Raw genomic sequence first — 18,287 nt, 5'->3', positions numbered from 1 at the left:
AAGTCTATTTTGCAATAAAACACAAAGTGGCGCAGTTTATGCTTCGATGATGTTCACTGACACTAAAATAACTTCACCACATGTGCAATGTGTGTACCGGAGTGATGACGTCAAAAATAATACATGCATCACGTTATGCAGAAAGTACAACATTGAAAATATGTGCAGTGCAATGCACAAAATGTGTTTCTTGTGACAGTACACCCCCCATTTGTGATATTACTAAAGGCATGGCGCAATATTAAGGCTGGTTTACATTTTATGCGTCTAGTACCAAAGTTAAATAATAGTTTTTCCGTTAATTTTACTTGCTTTTGAAAGGTAGCGCACATTCATAAATTACAAGTAAGGGAAGGAGACTCGAGTGCCACATGACACACCCCTTTGAGAAAATACAATGCTGTACAGGAATTTAAAGTAACATCACCTTAGAGTTGTTTTTTTCCCACTGCATTTTGAATACTTTCGAATAATAGACAGAGAAGTGCACAGATAAGGAAGTCAACCAAAGTCCTGTTTGCCAAGGAAGACACCTTGACCAGTAGGCCATATTGACTCTCTAGCTTGTGTATTCTATTACCGTTGTAAGGACAGGGAACCAAGGCAACTGGAATAAACCTGATCACATGTGTTGCCTGTTCCCGCTGGAACTTCAAGAACTAGATACTATTGCAGGCTCACCCAATTTTGATTGGGACTCTTAGAAGATACAAAGGTCAAACAGCCTAGGCTTGCTCATGGCGAGTGAGTTTTAAAGGATTATATATAGATAACAAATATATTGTCCAGCTAGTTCCATTACTTTGGAAATTCAGTAGTACTTTTATTCTCTATTGGGTTCCAATAGTTTTATTTTAAAGTAGCAGTTTCACAACTGAAACATTTATAGCCAGTTTTGGGACAACCTCATGACTTCTGTGCACTAGCAAAATGTATGCCCAGCATGGACACTGGAATAGAGAACAGGTAACACCCCCATGTTCAAAGACCTATTGTGGCCTATGTGTGGGATGTTTAGCCCGTTTTAATAAGTGCTAAGTGTCCTGCAAGGTTGTTGGAAGTCTCATATGTTCCTGGTGGTATGTATTAGAGTTGGTGTTGTCCTTGGACTCAGAGGCCATGTTAATAGATTATCAGCAGCCAATGGCCAACCCACCAGGCAGTGGGTGCTGTTGGAGTTTGGCTGTGCATTTAATATTTGTGCATCCAGTAAAGGGCAGCAGGGGTGTGTGGAATTGGGGGGGAAGGTTCCAACTCTGGAGAAATATAGTGTTCAGTCAGGAAGCAGTTGAGGCACACTGTATAGCAAGAAACAACTAACTGAAGTGCGATCTCCATGGTCAAGGTGAAGTGAAGTTGGTAGGTGGGATGTCAACTGGCATCAGGCATGGGGAAATCCAGTGTGGCTCGATAACACCAACTATGGGAGGCAGCTGCAGAGAGAGAGTGTCAGAAGGAGTGAGGATTCCTCACCTTTAGACTATTCCGAGATGCCATACTGGATCTGGTGGATTCAAAACAGCATGGCTCCTGCCCACCAGCAGGTGGCACCATGTGGTTCTGCGTTCACTTCCTTATGCCCTGGGACTGATGATAGAGCTCTACACAAGCATGATCCCATTAATGTCAGTTTCTTTCTTGCCATTGTCTGCGGCCCCGTACGTGGATCCCAGCAATAATCAGAGGTACCAGTGTGCAGATCATGAGTTTGGGATCTCTTTAGATGGAAAAAAGAGACAGTTTCACAGAACCGGGATGTAGAAGGGCAGTGAGGAATCTGAGATTAGAAAGAGTATCAACCAGAAAGAGCGGTACTGAAGACAAAATAACTTGCTCTTCTGATGTATACTTCTAACTGCAGATTTCTGCCCTTCAGAATAGATACCAAAGCAGTGCCTCCCAAGGTGGTGGATGTGTGGAATGGTTCAGATCAAAAAGACTTGCAGGACTGAACAGGCAAAATGCCCCTCCTGTTGACCTGGCTGTTACGGCAGGAGTGCTTCGTGAACGTGTGCACTGATTCCCACTTCACAGCCTAACAGGTATCCAGAACTGGCGCTCTGCGTGCCAACTCAGTGGTAGCAACCTTGGCACTGGTGGAATAGCTTGGTCCACCCGAAAGCTGCTTCTTGTCCAGTGTATAGCAGATTTTAATGCAGAAGACTACACGCTGTGAAAAAAGCCCTTTTCTGCACTGTTTTGCCATTCTTTGCACAAGAGATTCCCCAGAAGAGGTGACCGGTCACCCAATAGTCTTTGGTACGCTCAATATAGAAACGCAAGGCTGTCTTAAGGCTGATGGAGTCTCTCCTCCTCTTTCAAGGGGTGAGGTGGAGCAAAAACCATTGGAACAGTAATGGACTGTTTGTTATGAAAAGGAGTCATGACGAACGATCGTAACTACGATTTATACCTATCTATTACAAATGCGGCTGACTCATATGATTGCATTGGAGTTATTTTGTTCTAAAGTTATGTTAGTATCAAGCATAAGATTTGACAATACATCTATGCATTACCCAAAATAATGATGTAACATGATGAATATTTCAGCAATTGAATGTATACCAATAAAATATGGTATTAAGGAGTCATGACTTTGGCAAAAAGGTTGCTCTGGTCCTCAACATCAGTTTGTCTAGAAAAAAGGCGTGTAGGGCAGCTGCACTGAGAAAGCTTGATGCTCTCTCATGCGACTTGCTGATGTTAGGGCAACAAAGAATAGTCTGCAGGGGCAGCAGACATCGAAGCTCAAAGGGAGTGCATATGAGGAAAGTGAGAATCAAATTAAGATTCTACTGTGGCATCACAAAGGGTTTGGGGAGATATGTGAGCCAAACCTTTTAAATACCTAATCACAACAGACGATTCAAACAAGACGGCATGTCTGGCAAATGCAAAAATAAGTTGAAGGGCAGACAAATAACATTTGATAGTGCCAACTGTAAACCCTTACTAGGACAGAGCTTAAAAACAAGGCACCAAACAGTCTGGCTTGAAATGGGTCCATATTGCCATTGCCACGCCAGGCTATAAAACTGTCCAAGTGTCTGGAATTTACAAACTTTGTCGATGGACGTCTGGCCGCTAGGATGATATCCACAACTTTCAGAGGGAAATCAAATACAGTTAGGTGCCTCTACTCATTCTCCACACATTGAGGTGTAGATTACGCAGGCCTGAGTACAGAACCCTGCCATGCTGCTGTGACAGAAAATCCTTCTGAAGTTGTAGCATGATTGGAGGACAGAAGCTCATGTCCAAAAGCTCAGGATAGCACCCTCTCCTGGCCCAAACAGGACTTGGGTCCAGTCACTCCTGATCTTCTTTAGAACTTGAGGCAGAAGAGACAGAGGCGGAAAGTCCTGGTGTGCCATTCTAGCCTGAATGCGTCTCCGAGAGAGCGTTCTTGGGAACTCCAGTGAGAAAAGTTTCAAATTTGTCCTTTTTTGACTATGGTGAAAAGATCTAGCCAGGGTTCTCCCCGCTGCTGGAAGACACCCTGCACCACCTCTTGGTGTAATCACCACTCACCATGAGCCCACACCGTCAACTGAGTTTGTCTACCTTGGCATTGAAATATCTTGCCAGGAAATGCCCGGATGGTCCACCCTTCTTTAATGGCCCAGAACCCTACCCACCCTACTTGCTGCAGTAGCACATGGCGTTGGGTTTTCCATGAGAACCTGAATGAGCCTCCCCTTGAAAGATGGTAGGAAAGCTTTCAGCGCCAGACCAATGGGCCGAAACTTCAACGGGTTGGTGTGGAATCGGGTCCCTGTCGGAGACCAGAGTTTTCTGATCTCTCTCGCTCCCAGTGTTATATTTCATATCGGACCTTGATCTAGGTCTAGGTAACATCGTACTCTTTCCCTACATCATCTCCCCGTCATTTCATATGAATGAGCCTTGTAAGGACATAACTCCAATAAGGACAGAATGCCTTGTAAGACATAACGCCTTATAAGGAGTGTAACCTTTCATAGACTAAACTCTTCACCTAGTTCCATGCAGAGGGTGGGTTTTTCCCAATCAATATTGTTGAGACGACATCCTTAGCACATATGAATAATTTAGGAGTACACTCTACAGGAGGTCCACTTCACCTCTCCCATCGACGCACAAGGTTTAATCTGCAATGTAATCCTCATGCTAAATAATGGGTAACATACGCACATAGACTGAATAAATACAGCACCTCTTGTTATCAGTAAGCAGGAGGGAACCGAGACTTCAAGGCCGGCACACTGACCAGAGACGCTGCTACATGCCATCGCTCCAGCCGACAGTGGTCTGACGATCTCTTGCGGGGTGTCCAGCTCAAGTCCAGGGCAAAGTCCTACACTCTCAGTATTCAGGTATGGGGGTTCGACTAAATGCTAGTGGGATTCTTGGCTTTTAGGCTTAGGAACTTAGGATCTTTCGCACCTACGCACATGCTAGTACACTAAGGTACATCTAGACAGGCATCTTAGGAGTACACACTTTATTTTATAAATGTATGTCATATTCATGTATGGGTTCATGACTATTGCAAAATGGTAGAACAATACTATTTCTTTCTATTCACTGTACTGCTGGTTCTATATCGCTGCTACTGAATTACAGTTGTAGCAGCGCACTTATTTTATATGAGAAGAACTACGGTACAATAAATTCTTATTGTAAACACACTCAACTGTTTCTTCTCTGTATCTTTCTGAGAGCAAAACAAGCAAGCACGAGTAACTGGGTGAAAAGTAGTATATTGTTTCCACGAGTCTGAGGTTATTATGTTCTGAAGTTGCACAAACTAATCTCTCTGATAACAGGAGATTCTAGAAGCACTGTGAGCTAGCTAATGCAAAAACATAGGCAGACATATTCGGTGGGGGTGTACCGACTCAGTTTGCCACCAAAACCACAGTATGTTATCCGTAAACAGCTTAGGTCCTGCATGAAAGGGTACTATCGGAACTACACTACACCAGATGACCTCTCTAGCCCAGCAGTAACGCATCAGTCAGCATAGTCAGTTGTGGGAGGGGTGGGGAGGGGGATCAGCAACCAGTCTAATTACAGTAGAGAAGCCACCCCTGAATATCTTTTGCAGCTTCCTCTAAAGCCTGGTTGGAATCTAACAGTTTGCCTTGGTGTTGGGCCCACTGAGACTTCAGGTTCTACAGCAGAGTCCACATATGTCACCTCTCATAGTTCACAAGCAGGTTGCAAGAGTTCAAAAGACCAAGAAGCCTCAGAGTAACTCTCACTGAGACCCTGGCTGAAGCTGAAACATCAGGATCACTGCCTGAATGTCCTGGACTTGTGAGGGAAGGAAGACCCTGAACTGCACCGTATCCAAAATGGCAGCATTGAAAGGGAGCCTCAGGCAAAGGAGTCAGGTGGGACTTTGAAATGTTGCTAGTGAACCCCAACAATATCAGGAGCTTTGTAGTCGACCAGAGCTGATCGATGAGGAGAGCTAGCCTTTAACAGACAGTCGTCCAGGTAAGGGATAACTGAAATCTCCATCCTCCAAAGGTGTGCTGCAACCACTGCCATCACTTCTGTGGACACCCGAGGGGGGGCCGGTGAAGCCAAAGTGAAGGACAGTGAACTGTTAACTGCTTGGCTGCGGCGCAAATTCTGCCGCAATGCGGTGGAATTTGACGCATGCGCAGATCAGACAGCCCCTGGACATCCGACGCACATGCCCACCGTGACGTCAGCCGGCCGCCATCAGACGCATGGAAGAGATTAAACCTCCAGGCCTACCTTGAACTGCAGGTAACATCTGTGGGACTGCAGGATGGACTCATGAAAGTATGCTGCCTGCAAGTCCAAAGAAACCATGCAGTCTCCCAGCTTCAGGGCAGGCAGAACTTGGGCCAGCATGAGCATTTTGAATTTGTTCTTCTGAAGGCATTCAGAGAGCAAAGATCTAAAATAGAATGAATGAACACTGCCATCTTTCTTCGGTACGAGGAAATAGTGAGAGTTACATCAAATCCTACTTCTGAGGATGGCACCATTGGCCAAAAGAGATTGGACATCTAAAAGCAAGATGGAAGGTGCTCCTTTGAAAGCAGCTATGATGTGGGCAGAACTTGCAGTGGGTCAAAAAAGAAGTGCAGGACATAATTCTGTTTAACAATCTGAAGGACCCACCTTTTGGATGTTATATTTTGCCACACTTGGATCACTTTTGACCCTGCTCCCTACAGGGTTGTCATGTGCCATTAAGATAGACTAAATTGGCTTGGTGGCTGCTACTGCAGTGGGAGGGACTGGGATGTTCGCAGAACCTGGTGACCCGGATGTGGTCTGTTTGATCCCGCCCCTGACCCCAAAAGGACTGGAGTGCCTATTAGGAACAGTGAGGCCTTGGTTTTACAGGTATGTCAAGCCATTGGAGTATCCCTTCAAGGGACAAAACTGCGGAGGTAATTGCCTAGCAGGAGTAGAAAGGCACAAGGAAAGTACTGTAGCCTGACTCTCTTTAAAGCATTCCAGGGCTGAATTATCATTCTTACCAAACAGACCAGACTCATCGAAAGGCATGTTCATGAGTGATGCCTGCACGTCTCCAGAGGAGCCAGTGGATATCATCAATGCATGGTGCTGCAGTACCTGCTAGTTTCTGAATTCCTCACTTTCCGTCCATTCACAGGTTAATTCAGTTGTTTCCTCCAGTTTTTTTTCCCTCAGAACCATTAGGAAGATCTCTCGCTTCTTTTCCCTACCCGCTCTCAAAATTATAGTGATGGCTATGGTGCTCTCGCGCCTCGATTACGGCAACATCATCTATAACGGCGCCCCAGCCTATGCCATTCACCGTCTGCAGCTAGTGCAGAACCAGGCCGCCCGCCTGATTCATGACCTGCCTAAATTCCACCGCGTTACTCCTTTGTTGCAGGCCCTGCACTGGCTGCCGGTGAAAGAACGAGCCTTGTTCAAGCTTGGCTGCACCACCTTTCAGGCCAAAATGGGCACCGCTCCGGAGTTCATCTGCTCCGCCATCAAGCCCTACATGCCGGGCAGAGAGCTCCGCTCCTCTCATCAGGCCTTGTTAACTATCCCCCGTTTCAGAAAGAAAAAGGCAGGCGGAACAAAATTCGCAGTTCTCGCTCCTGCGTTCTGGAACTCTCTCCCGACGGAACTCCGTGGGACACCCTCCTACACTGAGTTCCGGAAAGGTCTAAAAACTCTGCTATTCTCCCGAGCTTATAATGCCTAGACCCCTTCTGCTCCTGTTGGCCTCCCTGCAATCCAAAAAGCGCCAAGAAACCGCGTGGTAAAAGTGCGCTATAGAAATGTTTTTAAATTCAAATTCAAATTCAAATTAAATTAAATTCAAATTCAAATTCAAATTCAACTGCTCTGCTCAAGTAGTAACTAGTGTCTGTTCTGTAAAGTATTATGTATTTGGCTGCATACTGATCATCCTGGATAGTTTGAGGCAGGGAGGCTTGAAATTCTCGAGGAAATGCTGACAAGATCTTGCTGACCATGTCCAGAGTGCATGTGAATTTCACCCTAATAAGCAGCTGCCAATGACCAACCGGCTAATGAAAACATTTGTTTCCCGAATGCCTCAATTCTTTTCGACACTCTGTCTGGGGGCTTTGTAGAGGAAGGATTGGAGTTTACACTGCTCAAGGAGGCTTGAACCACCAAACCTTTGGGTGCAGGGTGTTGCGTTAAGAAATCAGGGTTGCCAATAAAGGACTCAAGTTGTTAACATATGATAAACAGCAAGGGGCCAGGATACAGCCCCTTGCTCTATCTAAAGGGAAGGAGTTGCTCAACTCCCCCATGAGAACAAATCAAACCTTAGCTGTAAGATTTTCATGCAGAGAAAACAAAAAGTTAAATAAGGCCATATCCACCCATATGTCTAACACCATCAAACAGAGCTTGGTGTGGTTTACGCAGTAAAACGCTGTTGAGAGGTCCATAAAGGGCAGGTACAGGGGACACTTTAGGGAAATGGTGTATTTTCCAATAATCAAATGTAAATTTAAACATTGCTCGACTGTACTCAGCCAGTTCAAAAACCATATTGACAAGGACACAATATATTGTTTTGATCTACTAAGGATCTCAAAATTATCCTCCTTCAAAACATTCACTGTGCTATCAATAAGCAAAATGCGTCGATAACTTTTAGGGGACACACAATCCCTTTTTAAAAAATGGAGACAACTGTCAAAAGGGCCCATGACCTAGGAATCCTATCACATAAAGAGTTAGTAAATAAATTTTTAAGTAAAGGGTCCCCATATACCAATATTACACTTTATAAGATCCATAGGGACTCCATCTGGTCCTGGGGCTTTATCAGACAGGCTTTCTCTTATTGCCTCCTCCACTTACTTTGTTTTTTATAACATATTTTTATTAGAAGCTATTATCACAGCACAACGAGTATATTGGCCAGTACAATCGCAGTATAATGGTACATATTACATATCAAACAATAGTATCCACAATCCAACAATCCGGAATGTACATCCCGGACCATATAGCTGCATGTACAGAACACATTGAAAACAATCTCTGTTTCTCACTCCAAGTCGTGATCGCCGTGGGCCAATACCTCTCTATGGACAGTGCTGTAAGGACATACCTCAGGCAAAGGAGCCATAACCGAAGATTACTGCATCAACGTGTTACATAGTATGAAACCTTGAATTGAACATAAACTTGCTTACTTTTCCACCCACCTCCTCTCCCATAGACTCAGCAGACAAGGCGATTTTCACTCATATATTCAGTCCAACCCAGTATAGCAATTTATAAAAAAACAAAATGAAAAAAAACATTTTCAGTATTGTGGACCCTAGCAGCATCCCACTTTATATTACAAGACTATTCTGTAGCCCAAGCTCTGTACCTCTTACGCCCAAACAGAACAAGCCCTAGCAGCAATACCCCTGTATGTCTACAGCACCAAACTCACATTCCATTCTATAGATATGGGTGTTTTGCGCAGTCCACGTTGTTCCTCTCTTTTTAATTCTGCACTTTCCGCCCTACCCCATCGCATCATCTCATCATACCAGTCCTTCAGTGACCTCCTCCACTTACATTAGGGTGATTCAAAACTTAGAGACATAATTCCAACAATAGTGACTCTCGCTCGTGTTTTGCTTCTACTATGTGATAAATAGCTTTGAAATGTCTAACCCAAACTGGGCCTGGAACATTCCTACTCAAAATGGTATTTAGAGTGGCATTCTTTGATATAATTTGACTAACAAAGTCCCAAAATGATTTCTTATTCTTCAAAACTGCGCCAGTTTCAAGGAGTTCATAGTCTTTTTTTTTTAATTCAATTGCTCCCTACTAGATTGTAGGATGTATTTATAATGCTGACATTCTATACAAATCTTGAAAGAATCTCTTGGTGAAAGTGACAAGGCCTTACTTAACCGGCGATTTGCTAAAGACCATTGCTTATCAAACCATCTAGGGCCCGCATGGCCATGTCGCATGGGTATGAGCAGACATTTTTTAACCCCTTGGCTGCGGCGGTAATTCTGCCGCAGCGCTAGGGGGTGGGGGGCCGCGCGGCGCCGCCGCCATGCTCGTGACGGAACCACTCTGTCACGAGCCTTGGGGGCGCTGTGCTTGTGACGGAGTGGTTCCGTCACGGCCCCGCCCACTCAATAGAACGCTCAGCGCAGGCGCAAAATCGCTGCCATGTAGGCGTGGCGGCGTGGCCGTGACGGAACCACTCCGTCATTAGCACAGCCCGTCCGTGGCAGGTGACGGAGTGGTTCCGTCACCAGCACCCAAAGGGTTAATACAAGTGCATTACGCTTCATAATGAACTAGCACAGCGTCGCCACAGTTATTGGCCAAACAATTCAAGAATAAACGGAGTATTTCTGCATAAGGGAGCTGAGGGTAGCCCCGGGTTCATTCAGATGCCAGAAAAGTCTAAGGCCATCATTTGAGGGCTGCAAAGATAAACGAGGAGTATCAGTCTTTTTAACCCTTTGCACAGGAAAACACCCCACTATAATGACAGTTTTATGATCCCCTTACTCAGTTGGAAGAACAGAACCCGTGGAAATAAAATATGCAAGATTTCTTGTGGCAAATATATAATCTATGACTGATGCCTGCTTATTTTTATTTATTTATTTATAAAGTTTTATATAGCGCAAACAAGATCCCATAGATATCAGAGCGCTTTACATTAGGAAGGAAAGGAAGGACAATAATGCAAATACATCAACAGGTAGGGATAAAAACAAGCATGATCACAGATTACACGACACATATGCGTTTTTAATAATTCCCATGTCAGACTGAAAAGACTATAACAAGCACAATTTGTTTGGATTATACCCCAAGATCAGTAAAGATATATATCCAAATTCCTTTGCATCTGCTGGCATCTTAACTGAACCCCAATCCTTGATTACGGTCAGATTCTAAGTGATTGCTTTTACTTTAGGCAGTTTTTTTATTTCATTTTTCATTGGCAAATTATATGTTGTCCTAAAGACACCAGACTACTGCTGATTTGGTTACTTTGTGGCCTTTCATCATAGATTATTAATAGTTCAGAAGTTGCATCAAAAAGATTAACCAGTTTGGCTAGTTTTAAGCCTTTTTAACATCTAGAATTGCCTCTAAAAGACGGCAAGGTGCGCCCTCCTTCTGCAAAATGCTGAACCAGGTCAACTAAGTCATCTGCTGCAATATGTTGGCCAAGCACCTCCCTCTATTGTCCAAAAATCCGGTGTCATTTACATGTTGCAGTGCTCCATGCTCATTGGAGCACATCACAAGTTAAGCAATACAATCCCCACAAGGTATATCGTTTGGCTGGGAATAAATCCTGCAGCTGAGGATTTCAAATCAGTCAGAAAACCAAACAACTTATTAAAATTAGGGGACAAAGAATTTGAAAACTCATTGTTATAAAAATGTATAAAATAAAAATTAAAAGATCTCTAGCTGTCTTTGATATGAAGGGCTTGAAAAGCAGAGCTATTTGTGTCAAGGGCCAATACATCAACATTAAGATCTAAACAAACCCAAAATGGAGAGACCTCCCTTGGTCCCGCCTCGATGAGAGGAACATGCAGGGCCGCGTCAACCCGCGAAAGGGATATGGTGGCCCACGTTTCCAACTTAGCCTCTTAAATCTATCTAGCCTTTGCAAACCCCGATTTATACTGAGATTACACATTCTAAAGATTTTCTACTGAATTTAGACACACTGTGTTCATAATTGCAATGTTTGTAATAAATACACTTTTTATTAAAAATCGAACACTTCCCTTTGATATCCCCTGCTACTAATGATAACTTCAAAGAAAAATACCCAAGACCCCAGCTTTGCGAATAAAAACAATTTGCACATCTGTAAAGCATTAACATAATTACAAAATAGAATGTAAATAAATCACAAAAAATTCTGCACAATAATTTCGAAACCTTACTTCGGAATGGAGGTCGGCCAAATAGACATGTGTTCAGCAGTGATGTCATTTACTATATCCTCCTAAAGAAAGAAATGATTATGTGAACAAATGTAAAAAAACAAAAATATATACATAAAAAAATCTTTATTAAGTGACAAAATACATACCCGAACATTGTGAAGCTTGACAAAGAGGGATAGCAGAGTCGTCAAAACAAGTGGTTCCTATAATAATAGAAAGACAATTACAAAATAATTAACTTTATTGCTAACTAACCAGAATTTCTTCCACTTAAATGCTGCTGTTTCTCAACAAACAATGATGTCTCAAATGTAAGGCATGGGGAGAGGATGTGGCTTAACAGCTAATGCTGTCGTCCTTAAATCTGGGGAACCGGTATCGACGATCAACATCCTGTGATTCTGGGCAAATCACTTAATCTCCCTGTGCCTAAAAAAAAATTAATGTGTCCTTGCGTAACGAAACTGGTGCTCATGTCACACGCTTAGATGCCCGATAACTTTGGGTCAAGTTTACGCTATATAAAGCTCCGAAAAAAGGCATAAGTGAATACAAGGTTTATTTTAGTTCTTTTATTCAAGTTTTTAGTTCAATGCTCAACAGCCCTCTCAGCTGCTTTGTAAAGTTTATAGGGGTGAAAGTTTTGTACTGGAGAGGAAACAGGTTTTATACATTATTTCATTTTGGGGCAATATGTCCTATCATGAGGAGGCAGTTAGTAGGTGAATCAGAATAGGTGAGTGTTTAGTTCCCTTCGGAATCATTAACACAAGAAACATAATAAGTTGACAAAAAAGCTCTGAAAAAGCAGCAAATTATATATTGCATGCAGTGGTTAATTTGTAAAAGACTAAGTGCCTAGGCCCATATGACCAGCACCATTAAATGTCACTGTGCTGAATACCAAAGATGCCTAGTCTTTATTCCATCTTATGGCTCTTTAAATGAACACCAGACATTCCCTACCTCTACAGGTCACTCTTGCAGGCTCTTCTTCATTCCTGCTTTCTATCTTTGTCTCTGTTTCTCCATCTTTTTGTACCGGAGCAAATTAGGCAATGATTGTATACACCATCTTAAAAGATCTGCTTCATACAAACGTGTTGACTAAACTAAAGAAACTAGCAGTGGATTCCCCCAAATGTATAACTCTTCTGGGGAAGTGATACAGGCACGGTGTGTGATTTGGAAAGCAAATCCACAGCACAATTTCTGTATCATTTTTGCAGATTTAGTAAATGGTTATCTCAACTTGCAGCAAAACGCGTCTTGTAGTATTTCATTACTGAAAATGTACAAGGATGTTCGTCAGCTTTGATCAGAATTATTTTATTCAGTTACAAGGCACCAGCTCGAGACACAGTCTGGGGTTAGCTAAACACTTCATGGGTTTAGCTGGACAAGTATTTGCCAACAAAAGCAAGGAAGTCTTTTGAAAGGTTTGTGCTTCTGAACACCTTCTCAGATAATATATAAGTTAGTCCACTTGATGTGACTGACATGATACTTCAGATGTAATTGTTGTAAATTATTTTAAAACTACGTCTGACCCATTTATCAACTTAGGTGTTCAAATAAATTGTGCAAAAAAGATACGCGTTAATCCTAATTTAGAAGAACCCCTACTTAGAATTCTATGTGTCTGCACCAACTTTTCTGCTGGTCTCTTGAATGGGGTTTTGAATGTGTACCTTCTTCTAACTCTGCCCACGTTCTCACTTTTAAATTGAGTAATGGGGTCATTCATAACGATTATTTTTTAAATGGATCTAAACATTTTGTCTTTGAAAGAAATACTTTTCAATTCTGCAATAGAAACATACACTACAGAAACATACACTACAATATATGTCGATAATCCAAGTAAAAACATGTAAGACCCATTTGTGATCTCCAAATCAAGGACCATTTTAAAGAAGCCCTTGGGGCTTAACCCTGAGATGATTATCCACTTAAAATTGCTGAGGTAGTCTGATCTACATAGGATTGGGGCTGATCAAACATGCGGGATCAAACCAGTAGATGAAAGGTCATCCTTGTGCTCTTTTTAATAAAAACTATTGCTCCGAATATTGCAACTAGATTTGTGAGCAGTCTATGGTACATGTGGACAGCTGATTAACTTATGTCCTTGATCTCTGGACTTTGGTAAGTCACACCATTTCAAGATCTACAGAGGATGCCCAAATGGGGTTAATTGAGATCCCAAAATATCGTGTGCCAACCAAACATAGCATGAGCTGAGAACAGATGATAGTGGTACAATAAAAAAGACATTTAGAGTATAATGACAAATAATGACACATTAGGATTGTATATACTTTTATGGAAATACATTTCTGATTGTTTGCCAGCAAAATTTTGTGAGACCTAACTATTCTTCCCTGGTACATTATACAACACCAGTCATGTGCCAGGAAGAAGTAAAAGGAGTACCAGTGATACTGGCTGGGCATCTTTTTATCTATAGTACTATTATAAAGCAAGAACTTTGAACCTTTGAGGCGGGTAAACTCGGGAATCACAGCGCCAATCCACACACCCGATACATCATTGTAATCGTCAGGGTGTGCAGATGGACATAGGCTATATAAACTATAAAAATATGCGTTATTTAAAAAATGTACCTTAAAAAATAAGTAGTCCCTTCGAAGTAGCGCTGGCCGCGACCTGCGTGCTGACGTCAGGAGCGCGGGGAGGAGCGGCGTCCAAGAGCGGCGGACATGGCGCGGGGGAGGAGCGGGAACGAGGGGCGGACAGGCGGTGAGGACCGGCGGACAGGCGGGAGGAGAAGTGACGAGCGGCGAGGAGCGGTGAACTGAGGAGCGCGGGGGAGGTGCGGCGGCTGAGGTAAGGCTCCGGGGGACCCATGGACAATGTCAGGGCAGGTGGGGGTCTGGGCAGGCGGGGGTTGGGGCAGGCGGGGGACGGGGCGGGCGGGGGCCCGGGCTGCTGGACAATGTCGGGGCGGGCGGGGGTTGGGGAAGCCTGATTGCTCCCGGACAAGGTCGGGACGGGCTGCTAGTTGTAACATAAAAAACAAAGCAGCTATCTTAACCTAAAATGTATCTGTAAGCTAAACACATACCAACGTAACCTTGGAGTAGTTTTCACTATCAATAATTCCATTAAAATACACAACTGAAATTTCCTATACCCACGGCTGGTGAAAGCATCTGCACTACTTTCCATTGGTGCAGACTTAACCATCTTGATCTATTCTCCAACAAGCAGCACCCACATCCTGGCTGCCCACAAAACCACACCACTAGTAATAAGCAGGGAAGTTCAAAGTCATGTCCCTAACACTTTGCAAAATGTACTTCGTTTACACCATGCCAGAAATTAATCACATAGAATCACCCCGACTGTCCTGGCATTTACATAGTTACTACACTGCCTCTCTAACATAAGTTCTAGATGTCTGCTAATCCATCAAAACACAAAATATTGATAATGGGGCCAAGGCATTCTCAACTGTGGATCCAGCTTCCAAACTTATGTCAACCCATACCGGTTCTGACAAAACCTGAAAATGAGCTCTATACTTAGAATTCCTTAAAATCTAGGTATGTGTCACATGGCTCTCTTTACTGGGCTAGCACACGTTGAATATACAAATGTCCCATACAAAAAATGCAGTAGTCACAATAATTGGTACCTATAAATATTGTGGTAAAAATGTTTCATGTATTTCAATTAGAAATTCAAAAACAGCATTGAACATGTCAAAATCTAATTCATGATAATTTAAGTATTACCTTAACCTCGCACCCACTACTCCAAACTTGCCAGTAAAACCTGCCCAGTCTTCACCCTTAAACTGTCTCTTATCTTAACCCTTAGCTTTTGCCTAATCACTAAACCCAAACATAAAAGGACAATAACCTCAGGCCTATCCCATAGCTAAACCTAAACCCTTTCAATACCCTTAACCCTCTACACATAAATTCACAGTAAACCCCACTTCTTCACCTTATGCCATACCATACCCCAATCCTAACCTTAAACCTTACCCTAAGGTTTAGGCCTAGCCCTTAACCTAACTACAACCTTAAATCTAACTCTAACCATTATGTTAAACCCATGTCTTAACTTAACTGTAATCCTTACACAACCATGACACCTTTTACATTAATTTATTACAATTAATTTAACAACACTAGCCAAAGACCTAAGCTGGCTATGATCAACAGGACCAGGCCTGAGCTATGGGTTGTGCAAAGTGGCAGCATGCTAAAGTGAAGGTGAAAGAGAAGAGCGCAATGAGAAAGTTGAAGAACGCATTTGAGGAGCAAACGCCAAACCAGAGCAATAATGCTGTCCACTGGCAACCAGGCAGGCGGCAATGTGACGATCGATGAGGAGATTAAATGTTCCTTTTTCCCCCACTATCCCAAAACTGATCTGGTCTCCCAGGCCAAGCAGCAACCAACTTATCAATACAGTGACTGTTTTGCCCAGCTCAGAAGTAGTGAGGAAGCATGCTTAAAAAAAGAAATTGCATTTTCTTTACAGTAAATTCCCCACCCAAGAGAGTGAATGAAAGAAGTGAGTAAGTGGGGTTCTGCTGAGAATGTTAGTCAATGCAGGAGAAGAGAAAGTATGAGAGAATAAAGTCCCTTTGCTGAAAATGCCTAGACTCGCTGAAGGTGGAAGGAGATGTTCAGATCACAGGCAATGCAATTAAAAGCGTCTTTGAAATAGAAAAAAACGGAAAATGCTCAAATAAGTTCTCTAGGGCTGAAACAAAGTGGCAGATTTTAAAGAAGTAAATGGAGAAACTTGAAATGGAAGCTGAGGTAGCCAAAAATCAATTTTCTGGGGCAGGAAATGTTGTAAACTTACATGAGATGCTTCTTTACTATGCCACCTAATACTGAGTTTCAGAAATGATTTTGCTTACTTGCCAGAAAATAAATGAAAGGCTGATACGGTTAAGTGATAGTTACACAGAGCAAAAAACCCAAAGGGAGAAACAATCTGTGTTCTGCTGCACAGCAAGAATGACAAACTCTCAAATACAGGAATCTGAAACCTGATATTCCCATGTGTGTCCACAAAGGCTTCAAGACAGTAGGCAGGATCATTGAAGAGAACTGGTAGCTCATAAAGGGAAAAGCTAGATTCAGAGTACCCTACAAAGGGAAATAGCGTATACTTATAGAAATGAAATATAAGGACATTCGAGAAGCACTTGTCTTCTCAAACAGGGCAAAAAACATTGCCTCTTGCAACTATGCTGGGCAATAACGTTTCAATTCGCCTTGAGACTTGATGCACTTCTGTCAAACTGGACTCTTGGGCACTAAATACTAATATCTGGAAGAACATTTCTCCTTTCTGCCTTACTGGGACTGAAAAAATAACATTTGTGGCCCAAACAGTGGAAAGGTTATTATAGAGTTTATATTTCTTCCACCATAACATTTTCCCTCACCAATTAAAGCCCTTGTTCGACAACAGAGGGTACTATGATGATACATGGACATTATGCTACAAAATGCTGTAATTATGCATGAAAAGAAAGATATGTTTAAACATATGAAAGCAGTTGAAAAATCAGTTTATGGATCTAAGTGCACTGTTTTCCAAATCCTTTTCCTCAGATCCAACTATTTGTGTCTTGAGAAGTGCGCATTTCATCTTGTACTCGTACTGTGATCAATGAAGAGATTTATGTAATATAAATCCTGGTCTGTTGCTTTTCTTTTGCTGCAGGACAACCAATGACTCTTTGCCAGACTCTAATTGAATAAAATATATCAATTAACAATATCAACTTCCATTGGAGTTTTCTCAGTTAGCAATAATGGGTACATTCGTCTTTAAACACGTATGGAAAGTTTCTTGAGACACTACTTTCTAAAAACTGTGTAAATGTGGCACAGACGGACACATACATAAAATCATGCACCAATTCGGACATGGAAAAAACATATTAAGATATTTTAAGAGTCAAAAGTCAAGCAATACCATTTTCGTAGTTCTACTTAACATACCCGTAACTTCTTGATAAAAGCATGTAGTTCACTCCTAAACAAACAAAAAATATTTATTAGATTATCAAACCTTAGAAATATTTATTATACGCTCATTAAACGTTTAAACATATTTTGCTGACTCACTCCATGTCAAGGATGCCACAATTAATGATACTATTTTAAGCAGTGGTAGTGATTAGCAGCAGCTCAATGTGTATATTAGTAGGCTCCCTTTCTACTCTTGCTATACGTGATCAGATTTTACATTGGTTTCATCAAGTTGACCACCTTCAATTTCCTCAACCACTAAGCAAAAGGAAATTAACATACTCAACCTAGATTTGATTCACCTAATCGAAATCATACAAGCTATCATAATGAGCTATACAATTGCATGGACTGCAAGCACACCATCATACCAAGTATCTATACTAGAAATATCCATTAATTTAGCACCAGGGAAGGTCTTAAAGAAATACAATTATACGATTGCAGGAAAATGAATAAGATGCACAAGCCAGAACATTCTGCCACCAGGCAGACAACCAGCATAAAAGTGGGCCTCTCCTCCAGTTAGAGGTAAATTTCAACAGACATTTTGCCTAAGGCACAAATATATATATATGCAGCTGTCAAATTTCATTAGTCTTTATTGAATTTTAAAATCATAACAAACATGATCCCCAAAACACCACTCTGTACCCCTCCCTTCGCTAATCCTTGGACACCCAGCCTCCCCACCATTCCCCGCACATGACCTGCTGATTTAGAGCTTGTTTTAAATCCCCCTCAACCCTCCATTTCAACCTGTGTCTTTTAGTTCAGTTGCCTTTATTAACAGTACCAGTTGTGTTGCCTC

The 18,287-nt window shown here is 42.2% G+C and overlaps 1 protein-coding gene across 2 annotated transcripts in view; it reads right to left on the bottom strand.

The window, feature by feature from the left end:
- INTS8 (integrator complex subunit 8) overlaps positions 1-18,287 on the bottom strand; it is a 552,137-nt gene that overhangs the window by 134,552 nt on the left and 399,298 nt on the right. For both annotated transcript variants that reach the window (XM_078687009.1, XM_078687008.1), the window contains exons 19-21: positions 17,447-17,480; positions 11,591-11,647; positions 11,442-11,503 (exon numbers count right to left, since the gene is read on the bottom strand). In XM_078687009.1, the coding sequence (XP_078543135.1) occupies positions 11,442-11,503; positions 11,591-11,647; positions 17,447-17,480 (153 nt within the window). The remainder of the gene's footprint in view (positions 1-11,441; positions 11,504-11,590; positions 11,648-17,446; positions 17,481-18,287) is intronic.

The sequence above is a fragment of the Lissotriton helveticus genome, chromosome 4_1, assembly GCF_964261635.1.
Source record: "Lissotriton helveticus chromosome 4_1, aLisHel1.1, whole genome shotgun sequence".
Classification (NCBI taxonomy): domain Eukaryota; kingdom Metazoa; phylum Chordata; class Amphibia; order Caudata; family Salamandridae; genus Lissotriton; species Lissotriton helveticus.
Note: the sequence above shows the minus strand (reverse complement) of the source record. Positions and strands in the feature narration are given on the sequence as shown.